The sequence below is a fragment of the Podarcis pityusensis genome, assembly GCF_964106645.2.
Source record: "Podarcis pityusensis genome assembly, chromosome: 5".
NCBI classification, from domain to species: domain Eukaryota; kingdom Metazoa; phylum Chordata; class Lepidosauria; order Squamata; family Lacertidae; genus Podarcis; species Podarcis pityusensis.
In genome coordinates this window covers 96,419,050-96,441,903 of record NC_138032.1, presented here as the reverse complement: position 1 = coordinate 96,441,903, position 22,854 = coordinate 96,419,050, and the positions used below count along the sequence as shown (strand labels likewise).

The window sequence follows — 22,854 nt, the reverse complement described above, 5'->3', positions numbered from 1 at the left end:
GGGGGGTTATGTGGGGGGGGCAGCAGGAGGGATTCTGGTGATGTAAATAACTAATAGCCTTTGAAAAGTTGGTATCATTGGATCAGGTTCAATAATTTTGTTGAATTAGTTAAACTAAATAGTGATAACTGGATTTTGAATAAATGTACAATTAACTGTTACTGTTTTGAATTTATCACTGTTCTGAATAATGCTTTTTATAGCGTAAGGTAAGCGGCACCATGGGTGAGTTTATGGAACCAAGAGGGCACTGGCCAAAAAAAAAAAATTGGAAGCCGCTGCTTTTACAATACAATATATTCCTTGAGCTCCCTCCTTCCAACCACAATTATCTTAAATTCAGTTTGCTATTATAAACAGCAGACATCAAAAACATTTTTGTCTCTTTATTTTGCTGCTTTATATAAACATTAGTGATTGGAACAATATTCTGGCCCATTTTGGAAATGCAATCAATATTTTTAAAATAAAGCATACAATCAGTGATCACACAAAATAACTCATTTATGTCTATATCGGGAATGAAATAGCACCAGCAAGGATATAAATAAGAAAGTTTTTGCAATGTTAAAAATTTAAAATGTAGCTTCGTCGTTGTTTTTCTAAAAACAGCACTTCCTTCAGTTTTCACTGTATAAAGTCATAGCTGAAAGACTGCTAAACGCTTGGTCAAAATTAAACTTGCCCATAGTCAGTACTTAAAATAAATACACACAAGACTTCCCATTCTTATGAAGGCTTTGATTTTTGTCAAAATATAAGCCACCTCATTCCTAACATAGACTCCCAAGCCAAAATCTATTTGATTGACTCTTAGACCATTATGCTAAGACAGCATCAGTGCAGACCAGACCTCCAAGTGCCATGCCAGGGGAGGGTGATCAACAGCCTATGGGACCAGCATTTCTTCATCATTTACCATTTTGGAGAATGCAATGTAAATCCTGTGCCATAAATAAGTATCCTTGTCACTTTAAAGTGATGAATAATGGTGGGCAAGGAATACTCAAAGCATCACTATCAAATATGGTATCCAGATTTCAGAGAGGCTATTTATCTTAACACATGTACTTCTAAAATTAAAACAATTTGAAAAGTAGCTTATTCATGATTCAGCACTACTGTCAGCTCTCACGTGTTAGGCAACTTAAGACCTAACCTATAATAAAACTGAAAAAACATATTGGCACATTTTATGTTAGTAAAGACTGGGCTAAAATGGTTTGAATTTAGTGCAACGGAGAACAGAATGTTTTCTGTGATTACTTCAGGGAAGCCATATATACAGTTCATTTTTCAGATTTTAATCTGTTTTCAAAAGCTTCCAGTGCTAATTGATTACAAGAAATAATAAGAAGCTTTTAAGCTCCATTAATTACAAATCGCACTGTAACTTCTCGGCTATTTGGATAGGTAAATCATTCAGCCCATGTCTTGATGGCATCTGCAGCTGATACTTCCATTGATCCACACCATAATAATAATAATAATAATAAATTTTATTTATATCCCGCCCTCCCCAGCCAAAGCCAGGCTCAGGGCGGCTAACAACAAACAAATAATCAAACAATCAAATAATCCAACATGGTCTACAATTAGATTCCTTCTGTAAAACATTGTTAAAGTATTGTTTATTGGGATTGAATTCAGCCCATAAGGATTCTCTGGTGTGGAGTGGCACATGTGCATTGCACTAAATTCTGAACTACACCTGTGGCTTCTCCTCCAGCCCAATGAGGGAGAAAGAATCACTCGGCGGGGGTGGGGGGACCACACTTGTTAGAACACACAATGCCTCCTAAATACTATCTTTCTGAAAAACAACGAAGCCTTACGATAAGGAGTGTAACTGATGTTAACAATTCCCACAAGTGTCATGCATAAGGCAAGTAAAACTTCAGAGGCCTTCCAAAAAATTCCTATATGCCATAGTCATCTGAATACACACAGTTTGATTTTGCTCAAGTGCTAACGCCACATATGAAGACAAACAAGAAAAAGACTATTATAAAAGTTAAATACTTTAAAACGAAGTGGTTTTGCTAAAAATGCTTTGTCCCAATAGAAATCAGAAGACTTGAATCACTTTTTTCCTGCCGAAAATCTTGTTTGGGTAAACCATGTTCTATTGCACTAGGGTCTTCTTAATCCTTTAGTCATTATCAGGAAGCTGGACCAGAACAGCACATTTCTCTTTCCACAAAAGATTCCTCAAAGGCATTTTGTCATCTAGTGTAAGCCAGTCTTCCAAAAGACTGTTTGGCAATCTGCTAGATAAACTGATGCCTCCAAGACTGAGATTTCTTTGTCTATGCCACAGTTCTTAAGCTAGTCCTCACAGGCAGTCTGGAAACTCTTTTCGGAGGAGGAGTCAAAATCTACTTCCACTCCCGATTCTTCGCAGCTCATAAAAAAGGGAGGCATGGAGTCCAAGCTTTCATTTATACCCACTGCAGCTTCTTTCTTAACCAAGTCCTCACAGTATGGAAGATCCAAAAGCCACTCTTCGAGGTGTGTGGAAGAATGAGGCATTTTAGGAGGGCAGTAAGAAGAGTGAAGACTCGTGTTCAGGGGGGCACTCTGACACTTTCTAATCAGAGCACTGTTTTCCTTGCTGTAAAAAAGAAGAATAAATCTCAGTGACTCTTCAGCAACTTTTGATTTTTATCATATATAAAGATGGAATATGCTCCCCATCCTCATCCAATCAGCTATAAATGACTGAATAGGTTTTTAATAAAAAAAAATAAAAAAAAACAAATATTCACTGAAAACATATTTATACAGTGGTACCTGGATTCTCAAACGCCTTGGTTCCCAAACATCGAAAACCCGGAAGTGCTCCGGTTTTCGAACGTTTTTTGGAAGCTGAACATCCAATGCAGTTGTCAGCTATTGTTTCTGGGGCGCCTGCACCAACCAGAAGCTGCGACTTGGTTTCTGAACATTTTGGAAATGAAACAGACTTCTGGAACGGATTAAGTTTGGCACTTTTGTTTTTGTTATTTATTTTGCGTTTTTGAGGCTTTTTCGGTTAATCTATTTTTGTGACTGCGTGGAACCCAGTTCAGCTACTGGTTGATTGACTGTGTGACTGCGGAAATGGATAAAAGCTCCCCCATGCAAACAATGACTATCATCAGTGTAGTTAAGAAAAAATAATAATTTTTATTTTTATCATCTACAATACTGTCTTATTTATTTTATAGTACGGTACATTGATTACTGCTTTCATTTTATGGATCAATGGTCTCATTAGATAGTAAAATTCATGTTAAATTGCTGTTTTAGAGGTTGTTTTTAAAAGTCTGGAATGGATTAATCCATTTTACATTACTTTCTATGGGAAAGCGTGCCTTGGTTTTGGAACACTTTGGTTTTGGAACAGACTTCCAGAACGGATTAAATTTGAGAACCAAGGTACCACTGTATAGGATTACCCTGTGTCAATTAATTAAACAACTCTGATTTAACTAGAATTTCATTCATGCTATTTAAGTTTCTATTTATTAGCTTTAATAGTTTTCTATGTAATTCACGACTCTTTGCTACTCTTCATTTTATGCTAGCAAAGGAGAGAGGTAGGGATGGGGAGAGGAAGCAGCCAAACAATTCTTTCCTGTGGTCATTCCTGGTTTGGTGATTTTATTCAAATTACCATTTCCTTAGCAAAAATGTCTAAACCTATTCCAAGTTTTTGCTAATGGATAAAATGGGGAGTGGGTGGCATCTTAACACATACTCCAGCCATGGCTGAGAACAGGGGTAGAAAGAGGGTTTTGAAAAGACACCAGTAATTGTAACATTCCAAGAGTGTGCAATCCTGTATTTCACAGTGCTTGCATGCACAAATCAATTAATATTCTTGGGTATGCCTCAAATACTACACATTTCTTATACAAAAAGTAGCCCCATTTTTTAAAAAAGGTAGTGAAACTTGCATGACTGCTTGCCTTTTGCTCTGCATCATTTCCTACAGCTTTTTAGTGCAGACAGATGAGCAGCTTTTTAGTGCAGACAGATGAGCAGAGCACTGATACTCTAATGTAGTGAGACAGAGCTAAAGTTGTGAGAAGGAGGCAAGTAAATTAAAACATTAAAAAGTAAGAGATGCAGAGGGAGAGAAGTTTGTTTAAAAGAAGAAGTGAATCACAAGAACAAGGGGCAAGTACAGCTTACAAAAACTAATACTAGAGCTGTTAATCAGAATAAAATGGATTAATTGTGCCATATAAAAGATTTTTAAAAAGTCAATAGCATGTGAATTGCTTACATTGAATGTCACATCTACTTTAAACCACAGTCAGTGTTAATTTCATTGCAAACATAACACTAAACCATGGCTACCAACAAAAAGAGAAGGAATGGGTTTCATGGAATGATTGAGAGGGAGTGGATAGATCCATAGCACACTCACAATGATTAAGCAATTTGAAATATTATGTCTGCACCTGACCAACAAATGTGCAGCATGAAGCATGTAGCAGCATAAGATATACCTGGGAATACTCAGTAATCTTTTTCTTGCTTTGGAGTATACTGTGCCCACAACTTGACAGAGCTGACCTTGCATCCATCGTACATCATCAGGGATATCAGGAAACCAGTCTACTAATCTGTAAGGAATAAATAATAGTGTTTCAGGCAGAACCCTGATTTGAGAAAATGCCATATGGGAGTGAAGGACTCTGGGCAGAGAGGCAGGAGAGCCATTCTACTAATGCTTCTTATTGACATCAGTTAATCTGCCCCACCTAAAACTTGGCTTGCTGGCTTGCTTGTTTTATTGACTAAATTTATATACTGCCCAATACTCACAGGTCTCAGGGTGGTTTATAATTAAACACAATAAAAAGGTAAAGATAACGGATGCCTGACAGTTAAGTCCAGTTACAGATGACTCTGGGGTTGCGGTGCTCATCTCGCTTTACAGGCCGAGGGAGACGGTGTTTGTCCGCAGACAGTTTTTCCGGGTCATGTGGCCAGCATGACTAAAGCCACTTTATCAATTTATCTACTTGCACTTTGACGTGCTTTCGAAGTGCTAGGTTGGCAGGAGCTGGGACCGAACAACAGGAGCTCACCCCGTCGCGGGGTTTCAAACCACCGACTTTCCGATCGGCAAGCCCTAGGCTCAGTGGTTTACACCACAGTGCATGTGTGTTTAATTTTTAGTTTTTTCTCTACAGCAGGTTTGGAAATATTACTGCTACGTTTTAAAGGGCCTTTATCATTGCAAACTCCTTGAACAGAGTTCCCTACGCAGCCAGTTTCTCAGTTAAATCTGGAGATACACACCAAATAAATATAGGGTTTTAAAAGTACGCTTCATGCACACTCCAAGTTTATGAAACTGAACCCAAAAAGCACACATGGAAAAGAAAATATATCTACTATTTTTCAGTTAATCGTTTTAAGAATAATATAGTGGTTAAGCTGTGAGCCTGGAAGTTCCAGTTCAATCAAACTTTAGCCATGACTACAAAAGTTACCTAAATATATTGTTACCTCTCAGCAGTATTCCACTCATTCATTCCATCCCATGTGCAATGCAGGGATAACACTTTCCTGTCTAGCAGGATTTAATTTTTATAAGAAAATTGGAATACATACGATTTTTTTTAAAAAAAGAATTATTGTAAGGCTTGTGAGCCCTTAGAAAATGTGCTATATAAAAACACTAGTACAACAAGGGCAGACTTCCATGATTAACACTCACCTTAAGGCCACAAAATATGCTGACTCAACTGGCAGAGTATACGGCAGCATCACATAGGACATCAGTCGCATTGGTAGAAATTTAGAAAGCTGAGCATAGAGTCCACATTTCTCTTTACAAGCCTCCTGCAATGCTGTCATTTATACAGTCATTAATCTCAACTGAACATGAACATAATGGCTTCTAGATTCTGCAAGAGTGATGAAGCATTGCCTGGAATCATGCTAGATAACCCACAACAGGCTTTCTCATGACAGAACTCAACTAAATGCACCTAGTACTTTCCTATATACATACGGGCCAGTTCATCACCATCTGGCTGGTATAAATTTCAGTAATGTTCAGTCGGCTTCTAATGGGGACAGGTAATTCCACCAAGTCTGCTTCAGGTACAATCTGATTATCCTAGCATTCCTCATGCAGTCGATATACAATCAGAAGCGGCTGCTCACTGTGTTCTGTGAATCATTATTCTAAGTTTCCTTCCTTTCAATCAGAACAGACTCGTGAAAAAAGGCAGGGGTGGATCCTCCAAGAACAGGAATTTTTTACTCTCTTACACTCAAACCCTTTTTGTATTATAAAAATACATTTTTCCACAATTTTAATTCAGAAAAAGCAATGCATTTTGGCCCTCAAAAGCTTTGAAAAAACATTAATTTTTTGCTCACTCATAGCACAACTCAACCAAGATTTCTATTCAACAGCTTATTCACTGGATAATTCTCCTTGCAATTTACTTGTTTTTCTTTCCTTACAGCCTTAGAATAAAACTCCAACTCTTCTGAACATGGAAGACAGGAAGCTGAGTGAGGGACAAGTGTCAAGCAAGGAAGAGAAAGGAATCAGTCCACCTGGCTTATTCCCTCTCCTCCTTACCCCACTTGCTCTGTTAGAGTTTGTCTGATAGGTACACTCCTTCTCCATGTGCATCCAGAAAGCCACATCTGCACCAAGGTTTAGTTAGTATCCAACATTAATAACTTTCATTCAAAGGTGGCCAAAGAAGACTCTTCTGTGATGCACAAATATATACCCAAGTTCTTAGTTAAACTGTTTTACTAAATCAATTTGCACAGTATTCCAGATACTCCTGTACTGAATGTTTATTATTTGTCCAGTTATAAGTATCATGGGGACTGGGGGGCCGAGGCCCTGGGTGCAAAATTCTGAGGGGCGCAACCAGGTACCCCCATGCAGACGCCGGCTTCTGTAGGGATTCCCGGCTTGATGAAGATGGCAGAGCAGCCCAGGGTGAGCAGGTGCAGGCAGAGGGAGGCTGGCAAGGGGTAACCCCAGCGCAGCCTGGCCTGGCCCTCTTCTCTGCAGATGTGTCAAGAGGATTGGCCCAAGAGCCACATTGGCCAGCCAGGCTTCCCCCTGTGCAGGCGGGCCAGGTGGCGCAACGCAGCCCCACTTGGCTCTGGTTGGGGGGGATGCTCTGGCAGCATCAGTGGCTTGCCCCCCCCCCGGGCACCAGCAACCCACGCTATGCCGCTGATAAGTAGCAACAGTAGGTTTCTCAGTTATTTTATGCATAAGATTAAAGTATGTAAAGATGATTAGCAAAAATAAACTGAAAAACAAACTTTTGTCATAGTATATAATAACTAGCCAGAGTTAATACAATTCACTATGTTACAGAAACAAGGCACTACAGATGCAGTTAAAAGCACTGGTCATGATCCAGCCCAAGTCAAACACTTTAAAGTACCACGGATTTCAATGGGAGAAATTTAAGAATGTGCTAAATGTTCTCCCGCTGAAATCACGTTGGATTTACAAGTGCTGAATTCTGGCTGGACTATACCCAATGTTGTTTGCATTGACAGTATCATTACTAATTACTGGAGTAATTTAATGAAACTTAGTTTTACAATAAAAATGAGGTTACTTTAAATCTCTACCTTTACGGAGTCTAGGAGGCAGATTCTCAAAAATGGTTCCATCCAATGGCCAGGCAGCTAATTGCAGCTGATCAATAAGCATTTCTTCATCTTGCATCTCTTTTTTTGCTTCGTTTGCGGCAACTGTTTTTTTATCAGCATAATCTGGGGTCTGAACACATTCCTGGTGGTTTTCCTTTGTTAAGGCCAAGTCAACTAAAACTGAATCATACAGTATACCTGAGGAAGATAGAATAAAAACAGCTTCTGATGTGATGGTGTTTTTGTATTCAAGATCATGACCGGCACCATATTGCAAAACAGAGTTGGAAGAGAGCATAAAGACTGCACTACTCCTAGGCTGAAAAGTCTTCTAGTATAAACTTTCAAATCTTGAAGAAAGAAGGTCATATATTGTCTGAAGTGGGCAACGCAAGAGTAGAAAAACTGATGGAAATGAGCATTGTCAGCCTAGAAATCTCTTAAAAGTGGAATCCTACCCCTGACAAACAGCAGAGAATTAGCACATTGCCTCTGTACCTCCAAATTGGCCAGGCAAAGCCCATTTTCAAAGGAAAAACTGCATTCTTTGTGCCCCACCCCAAATGCCTGTTTCAAATCTAAAAACCAAACTATAGTTTGGCCATCATGAACAGTCTTCACCTTAAACATTCTGATTCCCTCACTCAACATCCACACCAGACAAATTATGGCACAAACCACAGACTGCAACTGGGTTCCAATTCCATTTGTGAGACAACCCATGGTTTGCACAAATCTGGAATGGAATGAATTAGAACATGAGCAAAGGAGGGCACACTGGGCCAGAAGTCTGTTCTGCGTGGCCAAACATACCATGGGGTGGCTTTAACACTGAACCAAGCCATAAACTTTACCATGCTGGTATTTCTTTACTGTGTATCTGAAGAAGTGTACATGCACACGAAAGCTTATACCAAGAACTAACTTAGTTGGTCTTTAAGGTGCTACAGGAAGGAATTTTTTTATATTCTTTACTAAGACTGGTTTAAAAGAGTGTTACAAAAGGACAATAATTTCTACCAGTGTAGACCCCAGGTTGCTGAGTGGGCTTTAAAACTACAGCTGCTCCTGGATCTTTTTGGTAAGAGTTGGAATGTCTAAGCCATGTGTGTTCAGGAAAAAAATACTGGATCTCAAGAACAAACCACAAGGTTGCCTGTAATTGTAAAAGTCAATGTAATTTCTGTGAAATTAAGTAGGCTCAGGCCATTGTGCCATGCCAAATAAGTTACACTTAGACCCACTGAAATGAACTTAAGAAACTTAAATCCAAGCTCAACTCTCTAACGAAGATCTATCCCATTTCCCAAAGTGTATGGCCACAGTTATATAAACCAAAAGTCACCTTAGTCTTCCAAGTCCTTGAGGGGAAAATGGCTCATGATACCCGCAGCTGCATCATGTATTGAGAAAACATGATACTAAGCAGATGGAATGATAAGACTCTGGCAAGTCTAGCATCACCCACTTCTGATAGAAAACACTGTCCGCATTGCATGGCACAAACTTCCCTTATACAAGTAGAGTTGAAGCCACAATTGTACTGCCTCAGATGCTATGTAGTCCTTGCTGAATTTTCCCTGGGCCACACTTTCTGCAGCATGTGAACACAGATAATAAGCTACGTTCATAGGTAGGATCACATGGGAAGGCAGAATCCTTCCAATATCCAAGTCTCCAACTGCTTAGGAGAAAATATTTATGCTGTGACCCACTCTGAGCTCTATGGATGAAAGGCAGTATATAAATTTAATAAATAAGTAGCAGAATATAATCAGTTTGAACTGGGTTCAGGAACAGTTTGGGAGTCAGTAAAGATGACCCTATACATCTACAATGTAGAATCTATATACGCCGGGTTCCAGCTGATATTAGCAGCTGTATTTTGAACTAGCTGAAGTTTCTGAACGTTGTTCGAAAACAGTCCAACACAGAATGTGTAATCTGAACTCGATGTTACAAAGATATGAGCAACCATGGTCAGCTTCTTTTGTCCGTATACAAAAATGCGCAGACCTGTCACGACATTGTGACTGACATTCTGTTCACCATATTATATATTTGAAATCACAGCGACGTACCATTTTCTTTCAAAAATCTAAGAGCATCCGAATAGCCTTGTTCACAGATCTCTCCTAGCACCTGAAAATAAGGTTACAAAAAAACTAGTAAACAGGAGAAAGTACCGTATTTTTCCGTGTATAACACAACACCATGTATAAGACAACCCCTACTTTTGGGAGCCCAAAATAAAGAAATCAGTATTTACAGTTGTTCAGGTTTTGTGGGAAATCGGCCAAAAAGCTGTTGAGCTTTTTCTCCAGCCTGTGCCTGACTTCGCATCACACTGTGGCCATGCTCCCTCCTTGCCTGGGCACTGCCTCACATCTCCAGCCAGCTCTCTGTGACTCAGGAGCTGCCAGCTCACTCAAGACTTACCATATAAATCTGTGTATAAGGCAAACCCCAATTTTTGACTAATTTTTGGGGGGGCAGGGAGGCATCATCTTGTTCACAGAAAAATAGAGAATATTGAAATATCCCAAAGAACAACATACAGAAAGACATCTCATGCCAGCTAATACTCTGTTGACACATTACCAAAAGGCTCAGTAAGAACTTTATCATAATGAAAAAAAACAATTCTACAGTAATTGTACCGCAGAGCATTGCACACCTCCTTCCTCAAACCTTAACTGCACCAAATCTGCCCCAATCATTGCTCAGCTCCCACCCCAATATTGCAAACTGAGGAGGGTTACCACCATTTACATTGTTCCTTGCTAGTAGGAATTGCTCTCAATGAATTTAATAACGTGCCCCTAAGATGCACTCAAGTAGCGCGTGGTCATCCTCTAATATCTAGATTAAATGTGGAGTGGGAAAACCATTTATGTCACCATGAGCTTCCAGGAGGAAAGGTGGGCTATAAATTTATATAAATACAAAAATTCAGAAATTTAAACACAACTATACCTTTGGAGAGGTGCATCTGTCTAGCATTCCATGGTAGGAACATATAAACATACATGCCAACAAACTAGCAATTGGGTAAGAGAAAATAGTGAATATACATACCTTGGGTTCTGGAGGGAAAAGTGCTTGAGTTAAACGGTAGATGTTGCCTAGGCTAAACTGAATGCTGGTGTTGGTGAAATTCATTTCATGGAAGTTTGCAGAATTGCCCTTGGGACAAATGTCACACTCCCCAGCAAAAGGTGAAATTGTGATGGTGTTTTTTGAGTCATACTGAGGTAAGTTGTCACTTATTCCACCATCGACGTAGCGCTTTGGGAAGGGAAGAAGAAAGAAAGATAAGGAATCTATTTGCTTAAAGCAAAATTTAGCTGACTTGCTCTTCAACTTCAGAAAGGAAGCCTAGTAATTCCACTTGCCACACCTTTCAGTGGTAGTATTATATGTGAGCAGGTACTGACCCAACACAAGCCATTGCTCAGAACAGCAACAGAGCTTTGTGCACCCAAGATTGCAAGTAATGTCTGAAAATGTGCAGGTGCACATCCCAGATTATATGCTGCCCAGCAGCTTCTGCAACATTGGAAGCAATGTTATGGGCTCTCTTTTGGCATGCACCATACTTAAGAGGCAAAATTCAGCCCTGGTGAAAACATTAGGAAGGAAATATACAACTCTCTTTTGTGTTTCATAGGGCTCACATCCTTCTCACCCTGCCCCTTCCCCAACCAAGGTTCCAATGTTCACCCTAGTTTGAGCAAAGGGCATACTCTTGATAGAAATGAGCCTTAAACATCCAGCTTTTGCTAAGGTTGCCTATACCCAAGGAAGCTGTTAGGTTTTGGCTAGGAGAGCCCTGGAGAGAGCCTCCATTACAGTCATTACAGCAACTCAGGCAGACCACATTTCAAGCAAGCTGAGAGGAGACACCTCCAGCTACTGACTGCTGTTTCCTTTCCTGTAAATTATCTGCCACCCTCCTTTATCATTTGTAATTTTAAAGTTAAATAAAACAACATCAAACTCCTTCTAGAATTGTTAAATGACTGTATGATAACCCCAAATGTCACATCCTCCCCCTCCCCACAATTACTAATCAAGTCATTTCAATAAGCCAAAGTGAGATCCATATCTCACTTGGAAAGCACAATGAAAATGCATTTTAGAAGCCATTTCTCAGACACTTAGGACAATTTCTTCCTGACTGGTGCCACTTAAAAACTTTAACCTCTGGTCATAGCCAGGAAGACAGGATTTGCAGTCTTTGTTTTTATTTTTAAGTCCAACTTGAGCATAAAGGGTGATGATTTTCACCTTAACAGGTACGAATCTTTCAGGTTTCAAAGATACCTTACGTCACTGCACAGGAAGGTTCCCGTGGACTCTACCTGTCCCTTCTCCTTTCCTGTCTCTATTCCCTTTCTGTTGCTGAAGAGGTCCCTTCACCTTCACAACAGCAAACCCCAGCCTCTCAGAACCTCCCCCCTTCTCTCTTCCCTAACAAGTTAGCCAGCTGGCCAAATTCTTACTTTCCCCCTCTTTCCAGCCCAATCGGTCCCTGTTTCCCAGCCAGACCTGCTCTTTCTTCCTCTTGCTATGCCCTTTTCTTCTTCATTGGCCGTCTCATATCAGCAACCTCATAGTCTCCTTCCCTCGCGACCCATTGCCACCCAAAAGTATCCCACCTGATTCTTCAGATTCTTACCTAAAGAACTTTCCTGTAGCTCCGCAAACCCCTCCAAGCTACCTTCTTCCCTTGCCACCTCCCCTTCTCTCTCTCGAGCAAGGCAGCACCCATTTCCATCTGGTACCACCTTCACCCTTTCAGCCAATCTCTTCCCTCATCCAGGCAACAGTCTCCTCTCACACTCGTTTCCTGCTCAATCTCTTTTATTCATGTAAAACTCTTGCAAACCTAGCCTACTGTTAGTGTGTTGTTTACTGATTATCATATTTACTAATTCTCCTTTTGATACAATAAAATTTACTTTAGATCTATCTTTGTTGTCCTTGTTAACTCTCAGGGCACCAAAGTATCCAGGCCTCTGCGTCAAAAGATCCCAAATAGGAGATGTCAGGATTGCGTGTGAGAACTGCAGGCTTCTGCACGATCTGCACACATCCTCCTATAGTTTTGTTTCTATGCCAATACTGAGTAGCAAAGCCAATTCATAAAATTAAGTAGGCCTTCAGGCATGTCTCATGTTTGTCACCCAACTAAATCCTTTTAGGTAACATAATTGTCCAGCCACGAGGGCAAAGCAACCAGATTAACCTGAACCATGGATTTAGTCTAATATGCTACCTTGCACCTCATATAGGATTTCAGCTTTTAAAGAGTAAAAATGGATGAATATAAGACTTATAAAAAATCTAGATCAGCAGGCTTTTCAAAAAAAATATCACTAAATCACAGACTGTTATTCTTTGTAGTTTTGATTTTGAAGTAAAAAAAATGTCACATGAAGCTTTCACATGAATATTAGCACTATTTTTTAACCATCTGGAATGTGCACATACTTGACCTGAATCATTTTTCTTTTCTTATTACTAAAGTAGGAGGGCAAAACCACACTAGCAAAGATCAACATCTCCATGCTTCCTTTCAACTAAGATGCAGGCAGCCTTTAATAGGATTCCTCAAGTTCTACGTAAGGCCTTGAAATACACTGCTTAAGAAAGGACCTTAAAACAATTAAGAGGATAACAATTAGCTTCTCATCTTTAAGATCGCTTCTTCTGGTACTCTGCAAGACAGTTCTCAACCAACACATACAAGCCCAAGCTACTGTGTGTCTGTATTGCTAAATCTATGTGCATATGTACCGTGTAACATATTCATGTAGAGATATGTGTGCTCCATGGAGTGCACAAATAAAGAGATTTGCATACAATGAACTTCCAAGGATGGTTCACAGATTCCTAATAATAGGACAACATGGCCAAGCAGGAGGCACACCCTTCTGCTTCATACAATATCATTAAATGTGGCACCCTACATACATTGTGTGCCAATAGAGGCATCCTATTTCCTTAGTTCTTCCATCTTCAAATTGATGCACAAGAAGAACAAAAACAAATGCCCCAAATAGATTTTATTTTTAAAGAATTAACATCTAGTTTCCTTAAAACAGCTGTTACATTACATTGTATGACTTATTTTGTAAAGGCAGCATTTCAGTCTCTTATCTCTCACATGAAGCTGTCCTGGAACTAATTTTTTGCCATGTATATGAAGGACACACAGCAAAGCAGACATCAGAATGGCAAGATTTACATCTTCCCACCTTTTCTATCATCATCATCATCAGCCTTCTCATGCTGGTTTATAGTATGGAAGAATGAGCAGGTACTTACCACCCCTCTAAACGAAGGTGGGATGAGGCCACAATATATAGGCACAAATGAACTACAAAGCAAAGCCTGTCAGAAAGAAAAGAAAGGTTACTTGCACACTGCATTTCTAATAGGAAAATTTCCCCAAAGTAAAGCTCTAACACAGCCATTTTCAAATGTTCTAAAAATGACTATGAGGAAACAAATTAAAAATAAGGTTGAGACAATTGTGAAATATTCTGAACATTATTCTAAACATGGTTAAAATGAGAATATACCTGTATGACTTCTTCTTTGGAATTAAAGTTGGATACCAACACATTTTTGCCATCAGACACTCTGGTAAGTGAAATGGAAAGTTTCCCTGATATCAACTGATGAGTGTTTTCAGGAAGATTTTTGCAAAGTCCATCCCTTATAATCTTCATCACGTTAAAGGAAGGATGAAGAGGGCCAAGATTTCGCTTTCTTGCTTCTCTGGCTAGACCCAGAACATCTGCACAAGCTTCAGCTGAAAGATACATTACTGCATGTAATTGTGGAAACCAAATTGGTTAAAACAGATGTCAGGGGTCACAAAACAAAAAAATTGTGATCAGAAGGTGCCATCAGGAGTGGGGTCTTGACCATGGTGTGCCTTTGAAACTCAGCATGAGTTCATAGCACAAGCTATAACCTTTCAAAAAACAAATTATTACAACTTTTATCTGTATTAGGTGAGTGAACAATTTCCCAGATAGTTTCTATCTTTGACAGGATCAGCCTGAAGTTACAAGATTAAAACAAACAAAAAAATCAAAGTCATTTCAACTATTAAAAAATAGATTCTGAAATGTAGTTATGCTAAGTTGTGACAGCAGGCCAGTTCTTCAAATGTCAACAGCATCATCGCTGTCAGGGAATATCTGACCTCAATGAATTGACCAGTCAATTGACATTATTTGACCAGTCAACTGGCAAGCATCCAAACTCTAATACACTAATAAGTAAATAAGGAAAAAAAGAATATGGGGCCATGACATACTAAAGGTATGTTAGGTATCTTTACCATTCACTGATTTATTTATTTGCCATTGGTGGCCTGAAAATACATTTTAATAACAGCATTTCATTAGAAGAGATAATACTTTTCCAAATTAAACAAACTCTGCTATCTGCCCAAGGACTTGTGTAACTATTCTGAAAAGAGTACACTCCTAAACTATTTTCTAAATATTGTATTTTAGATCAGTCATTGCTGGTACTTTGATAATCTAAAGGCATTAGCAGACGTTTCCTTCTCTCTCTCTCTCTCTCTCTCTCTCCCCAAGAGCTGCCCAATCAATGGAATAGGTTAATGTCCTGCAGTAACCTTCTCTACAGGGGAGAGGACTAATCGTCCCACATGTCAGCTGAGTCTCAGCTTATTTTCCTCACCCAATCAAAAGACAGCAAATGAACTACTACTACTACTACCAGTTTATGAGGGCTGCTTTTTATCCTTTGCTCATCAATTTCATGTCCAGAAAGGAAGTTAAATTCAGCTTTCCAAGAGGAATTTGACCTACTAATGCAGGGCACAGAAAGAGCTGAAACATCTTGAAGGGGTCAATACAGACAGAATATGATTAATTAAATAATAAGTTATTACATTTTTTTACCAATCAGTGAAAGTTGGATTATAATGTAGATTTGCATAGAATTTATATTTCATTTCATAATGCAAAAAAAATACTAATTTTGATATTGGTGGTGAAATCTAATTGACACGTATATTTTACCAAGCTATGCAATCCTACTCAGAAGTCAGCCTCACTGAGCTCAAAAGGACTAACTTCCTGGAATGGGGAACTCCAGGTGTTGTGGGAGTTCCTACAATGCCCCACCCAATGGTCAGAGATGATGGGAGCTGTAGCCCAAAGGTATATAAAGAGCCACTTTCCAAAACCTGGTGTATAGCACTGCAGCCATTAAGCACCAAACTGTCTATCAATATCTATCATCAAAATGCCATAAAAGGTGCACAATTTACCAGAACAGTGACAGAAGGTGTACTTGATCCTTTTCCAGTAAGCCATAAAAAACCAATCACTTCTGCCAGCGGCTTTCCTACTTGGGGATAAGGAAGGGGGGGGCGTTAGGAAGCAGTGTTGGGGGTGGGGTTTTTACCAGTAATTAAATGTACAGCTTCCCATGGTTGTATTTCCCTGTGTTTTGAACACAGTGCTTGAAAACTGTTTACTTGTCACCTGTGCATCTAAGTGGTTGGGCCATACAAGTTATTTTAACAGTTTAATAGTTTGCTCTCAACTAAAGGCCATGGAGTTGAAAGGTGGAGGTACTTATCAAATTCTGTGCACTGTGCAATAAGCAACCAAGTCTTTCTTCCTGGTGCCGCTCAGTTTTTCTCATGTCATCTGATGCAAAGAAAAATCTAGCTAAATGTGGGATACCATTATAACTGTTACTTAGCAATGGAAAATACAGTGAAAGAGAATCCGCCCACACAACTTCTTAACTAATGCAGGAAAACTCAAATAAAAAATAAAATGTGGAGAACAGGTCCTTCGGAATGCTTAGCTCTAAATTTGAACACCCTTCCCCAAACTATAAAACCTAATTTAGCTCAAAGCAAGTTTTCTAATATGCATATGTTTATATTTAGTCACTGAGAAAGGATGTTCTTTCAGTTAAATGGAACACTAATTAAAAAGTGAAGGCAACATTTCAACGGATAAGAGTTTAATCCTCTAAGGTACTTAACTAAGATTTTCACACACAATTCAGCATGCTGCAACTCACAAAAATGCTATTATGCCATTTCATGTTAGGAGACAGCACAAGAGGAAAGGGATTGACTTTTAATAAATATTACTGTAACATAGGGCCGCCTTTGAATAGCACTCAGAAACTTCAACTGGCCCAAAGGCCTGTGGTCAGACTGCTGACCAGGGCTGGTTACAGGGCATATATTTTGACTCCCTTATCCACAAATATTTGTCCACACATTTGGGTTAGCTGGTGTATCAGTATTTTCCTAACCAATCTCTAGACTTATACTAAATGAAATACTCATAAATACACGTACATCAATCCACCCCGATTTGTAACCTGTGCCATGCGTTCCCTGGGCATAGACTGAAGAGGAAAAGCACTTTAAAAGTAACCTAAGCCTTGACTGCAACACTCTAAACCCTACACCAAGGAAGGAGGTGCTTTGGATAAATCAAGTTAAAGCTAACTAAATAAGGCTCCCGTATTGTGTCATTTAAAATCAATGTGCCTTACACACTTGGAAATAAATATTGGATGTTGGGAGTGAAAGATGACTGACAAAAGCTGACAGCGACTTCCATCTGAGGCAGGATAGGAAGCCCTACGAGTGACCAGAACCTCAAATATCAGCATAACTCCACTTGGTAAATATTAGGATTTCATATTCCTTCTGGTATATTAGGTTTTCCCCCTCTTGTGAGAGGAGCAAACAGAGTAATGAGTAAATAAAGAAGCTTTGTACTAAAACTTTGAGCTGTTCTGTATTTTAACCAATTATACTGAAATACATTTACACACAAAATTTAAAAAACAGCAGGGAACAGCCTGTACAGGCTATACATAGAGACAAAAGCTCATCTTCATAATTCTTTTAAGCAGGTAAGAACTGCCATGTTAAATTATTCAACAATAAAGCTAATTATATTTGCCAATAGGTGTATTCTCAATTGAAGAATAATAAGAACTTCCATTTCCTTCAGGATCTTTGGTATCTTTAGTTTGGTGAGTATAAGAACTAACCAATATCCAATGTTGTGGTTTGCAGATATACTATTAAGCATGAACAAGCTTCCCTATATATTTCCTATCTTCGGAAAGTCATATAGTTGATCTCTTTGTCATCTATACTACAGGGCGGATGCAACTACCAAGATGGCCTTCTGTCTAATTCCCTGTAACTTCGCTTCTCGCAGTAAGGGAACCATCAGAAGGCCCTTAGAGCTGGACCTCCATGTCCGGGCTGAGAGATGGGGGTGGAGATGTTCCTTCAGGTCTACAAGGACTACAAACTAATAACAATAGTGTGCAGTGGTAATGGTACTGATTGATGTTGGGATTATGGGAAGGATTAAACTTTCCCTGCCTATGGCTGAGATGAAAATCACCACACACAAACCTTTTTTTTAAAATAAATAGAAGTTTCTAATATTGCATTAAGTGTCATAACTGTTTGACCCTTAGTCAAACCTATGGGAAATCTATGGCTTTCCAGATGTTGTTGGACTCCAACTGTCATCAGCCAAAGCTGTCAATGGCTAGGGATGATGAGTTTTATTCTAGCAACATCTGGAGGCCAAAGATTCCCCATCCCTAACCTAAGCAGTAGATAGCCTCATATGTACCGGTACACACCAATATATACTCTCTTAACGACTGGTCACTGATTCTATATCATTTCTCATCAACATCCATATTGGTTCCCACCCTACCCTATAATCTTGTGGCAAGTTTGGTCAGTTTAATCACTGGTTATAGAATCATAGAATCATACGAGTTGGAAGAGACCACAAGGGCCATCGAGTCCAACCCCCTGCCAAGCAGGAAACACCATCAGAGCACTCCTGACATATGGTTGTCAAGCCTCTGCTTAAAGACCTCCAAAGAAGGAGACTCCACCACACTCCTTGGCAGCAAATTCCACTGTCAAACAGCTCTTACTGTCAGGAAGTTCTTCCTAATGTTTAGGTGGAATCTTCTTTCTTGTAGTTTGGATCCATTGCTCCATGTCCGCTTCTCTGGAGCAGCAGAAAACAACCTTTCTCCCTCCTCTATGTGACATCCTTTGATATATTTGAACATGGCTATCATATCACCCCTTAACCTCCTCTTCTCCAGGCTAAACATGCCCAGCTCCCTTAGCCGTTCCTCATAAGGCATCGTTTCCAGGCCTTTGACCATTTTGGTTGCCCTCCTCTGGACACGTTCCAGTACAAAAATACTTGGCTAGTCTAGATGTATTCAAGTCTCCAGGGCCAGATGAACTGCATCCAAGAGTATTAAAAGAACTGGCAGATGTGATCTCAGAACCACTGGCAGTCATCTTTGAGAATTCCTGGAGAAGAGGCGAAGTCCCGGCAGACTGGAGGAGGGCAAATGTCCCTATTTTCAAAAAGGGGAAAAGAGAGGACCCAAATAATTACCGCCCAGTCAGTCTGACATCAATACCAGGGAAGATTCTGGAGCAGATCATTAAGCAAACAGTCTGTGAGCACCTAGAAAGGAATGCTGTGATCACCAATAGTCAGCATGGATTTCTGAGAAATAAGTCATGTCAGACTAACCTGATCTCGTTTTTTGACAGAATTACAAGCCTGGTAGATGAAGGGAACGCAGTGGATGTAGCCTACCTTGATTTCAGCAAGGCATTTGACAAGGTGCCCCATGATATTCTTGTAAAGAAGCTGGTAAAATGCGGTCTTGACTATGCTACCACTCAGTGGATTTGTAACTGGCTGACTGACCGAACCCAAAGGGTGCTCATCAATGGTTCCTCTTCATCCTGGAGAAGAGTGACTAGTGGGGTGCCACAGGGTTCTGTCTTGGGCCCGGTCTTATTCAACATCTTTATCAACGACTTGGATGATGGACTCAAGGGCATCCTGATCAAATTTGCAGATGACACCAAACTGGGAGGGGTGGCTAACACCCCAGAGGACAGGATCACACTTCAAAACGACCTTGACAGATTAGAGAACTGGGCCAAAACAAACAAGATGAATTTTAACAGGGAGAAATGTAAAGTATTGCACTTGGGCAAAAAAAATGAGAGGCACAAATACAAGATGGGGGACACCTGGCTTGAGAGCAGTACATGTGAAAAGGATCTAGGAGTCTTGGTTGACCACAAACTTAACATGAGCCAACAGTGTGACACGGCAGCTAAAAAAGCCAATGCAATTCTGGGCTGCATCAATAGGAATATAGCATCTAGATCAAGGGAAGTAATAGTGCCACTGTATTCTGCTCTGGTCAGACCTCACCTGGAGTATTGTGTCCAGTTCTGGGCACCACAGTTCAAGAAGGACACTGACAAACTGGAACGTGTCCAGAGGAGGGCAACCAAAATGGTCAAAGGCCTGGAAATGATGCCTTATGAGGAACGGCTAAGGGTCGGGCATTGTTTTCTTTATCGGAGAAGACTGAGGCAAAGAAGGCATTGAGGAGTTCAGCCCTTTCTGTGTCCCCTGTTTGCATTTCACCATCTTCTCCTCTGAGTGACCCCACTGTTTCTTTGTTCTTCCTTTTGCTACGAACATACCCATAAAAGCCTTTTTTGTTGCTTTTAACCTCTCTAGCAAGCCTGAGTTCATTCTGTGCTTTAGCTTTTCTGACTTTGTGTCTACACGTGTTGGCTATTTGTTTGAATTCCTCTTTGGTGGTTCCCCCCCTTTTCCATTTTTTGTACACATCCTTTTTTAATCTTAACTCAGTTAAAAGTTCTTTAGATAGCCACCCTGGCTTCTTTAGGCACCTTCCATGTTTCCATCTCATTGGTATTGCCTGACGTTGTGCTTTTAGTATCTCCCTCTTAACAAACTCCCAGCCATCATGAACTCCCTTTCCTTTTAGTATTACTGTCCATGGGATCTCACCCAGCACTTCCCTAAGTTTTATGAAGTCGGCTTTCTTAAAGTCAAGAAATTGAGTCCTAGTATGCTTGGCTGCTCCTTTCCGCTGTATAGTAAACTTCAGAAGAGCATGATCACTCGCGCCTAATGATCCTTCCACTTCTACCCCACTAACCAGGTCATCAACATGATGATCAATGGCTTGGTCCTAGTATGTTGCTGTGATAGGTTTCCTAGGCAGACGCCCGCTGTGCGTGTGAGGAAAAAAAGACTGAGTGCAGAGCAGGGAAATCCTGGAAGTCTAGCTGGAAAACTTTGCTAAAATGGAAATCTGATGGGAAATTAGCAAGAGTTTTATCTGCTCGCAGGTGCATAGCTGACTTCACTATTTGTGTACCTCGGTTTTCAAACGTAATCCGTTCTGGAAGACCTTTTGACTTCCGAAACGTTCGAAAACTGAGGTACAAAGGGCAGTCTGCCAATTCAAGAGAGAAAATAATAATAATACCTTTATTGTCAATGTGTACAATGAAATTAACCAAGCCACTGCACAACCCAGCAATGACTCCGTTAATAGAACACAAAAAGGCATAACTTTCCCCACCATTAGAAGTCAGTGTTTGATTTCTAACGAGAGGCATTTGGGCTCAATCCTGTATTAAAGGAAGACATGGCTGAGTCACAAGTTCCCACCTGTCTAAGACTGTGCTGCACAAGCACCTCACCGTATATTCAGAGTTACTCTCTCCATCATTATTAGGACCCCAGTTGAGCTTCGGATCCTAGATCCAGATTCTGGGCACTTTCATTCCGACATTTGCACCCTTGCTCCCCTTTCAACAGCCTCAAACACAAACACACGCACACACCCCTCCTCCATATTTAGGGCGAACACCCTCAAGGGTCCGTTTCTTTGAGCTGTAAGCCACTTTGGGTCGCCCCTGGGCAAGATAAAAGCGCCTAATAAACCGAATAAGCAATAAAGTGTATCCCTGGCCCACGCCCTCCAGTGGCTGGTTGAGTTGGAAGCCACTCTGGGTTGCCACGGGCAACATAAAAGCGCCTAACGAATCGGATACATAAATCGTAATTAAAAGAACAACTCCGTACGTCCGGTGCAAAAAAAGCAAACCTTGCATTAAGCTACGGGATGCAGCTCACGGCCGCTCCTTCGTTCTTTAATTAAAAAAAAAAAAAGCTTTTGCTGCGATTATTGCAATTACCAGGTTATTCTCCCTGCTGTCACGACTGTTCTGCTATTACTGCCTCCAAAGCTCAATGTTTCGTTTGCCCGTCCAAATAATATGATTATAAAATATGAATAAAATTACAGAATAATAGTAATAATTGCAAGAGAAAAGCCCAGCAAGGAGGGGAAAGAGGCCCTGAGACTAGCGAGGAGCAGGCGCGTCCCCTTCGCTCGTACCCAGCGACCCGCCTCCGACGAGGACGGCTCCGGTCAGGGCTCCGGCCGAGGCCCCGCACACCTGGCGGGCGTCGCGGATGAGGTGCGGGGCCCTCTCCTGCAGGCAGCTGGCGGCGCCGACGTGGTAGACGCCCAGGAACCCGCAGCCGGCGAACGACACGCTCCAGCCGCCCTCGCCGCCGCCGCCGCCGCCCGGCATCCCGGCCGCCGCCTTCCCGTCCCGACCCGGCAGCGGCTGAGGAGGCGGCGAGGAGCCGCGCACGCGCAGAGCCGCGAGGGAAGCGGCGGCGAGATCTCCGGGTCGGGCGCTTGGCAGATAAAGAAGGCCGGCGGCAGAGCGAGCGCCGCCACGAACGTGGCCCGAGGGGCGCCGGCCAATCGGAGGCCATATGCAAAAGAGAGAGCGGGCGGGGGGCGGGGCCTCCTGTCCTGCTTGGCTCGCTAAGTTTACGGGTCTTGGAGAGAGTCCAGCGGGTCGGCGGGTCGGCTGAGGTCTCCATCTTCGGATCTCTTGAGGATGGAGGGGTTGGAAAGGGACCTTCCGCGTTGGGCACAGGCTGGAAAGTGCATGCTGCTGGGGAATTTACACAGGTAAAGGGAATTTACACAGGAAAAGGTAAAGGGACCCCGGACCATTAGGTCCAGTCGTGGCCAACTCTGGGGTTGCAGCGCTCATCTCGCTTTACTGGCCGAGGGAGCCGGCGTTTGTCCGCAGTTTGTCCGCATGTGGCCAGCATGACTAAGCCGCTTCTGGCGAACCAAAGCAGCACACGAAAACGCCGTTTACCTTCCCGCCAGAGCGGTACCTATTTATCTACTTGCACTTTGACGTGCTTTCGAACTGCTAGGTTGGCAGGGGCAACGGGA

General features: G+C 41.2%; 1 protein-coding gene across 1 annotated transcript; it reads right to left on the bottom strand.

Annotated features, from left to right (window-relative positions):
* Positions 1-1,614: 1,614 nt before the first annotated feature.
* On the bottom strand, positions 1,615-22,193 carry LOC308477182 (1-acylglycerol-3-phosphate O-acyltransferase Pnpla3-like). Its single transcript, XM_081005580.1, has 9 exons — positions 21,988-22,193; positions 14,238-14,470; positions 13,981-14,046; positions 10,726-10,935; positions 9,729-9,789; positions 7,627-7,845; positions 5,720-5,852; positions 4,500-4,616; positions 1,615-2,614 (listed from the first exon to the last, which is right to left on the bottom strand). The coding sequence occupies exons 1-9, from the start codon at positions 22,184-22,186 to the stop codon at positions 2,329-2,331; spliced, it is 1,524 nt and encodes a 507-aa protein (XP_080861706.1). The 5' UTR covers positions 22,187-22,193; the 3' UTR covers positions 1,615-2,328.
* Between the last annotated feature and the right edge of the window lie 661 nt (positions 22,194-22,854).

What these genes read in the sequence shown, in the direction of transcription:
- LOC308477182 (XM_081005580.1), bottom strand. Translation starts at nt 22,186, where the DNA reads ATGCCGGGCGGCGGCGGCGGCGGCGAGGGCGGCTGGAGCGTGTCGTTC. An exon ending in GCATATTTTGTGGCCTTAAG is followed by an intron (nt 4,617 to 5,719) that starts GTGAGTGTTAAT and finishes TATTCCTTACAG; the next exon opens with ATTAGTAGACTGGTTTCCTG. An exon ending in AGATTACTGAGTATTCCCAG is followed by an intron (nt 2,615 to 4,499) that starts GTATATCTTATG and finishes TCTTTTTTACAG; the next exon opens with CAAGGAAAACAGTGCTCTGA.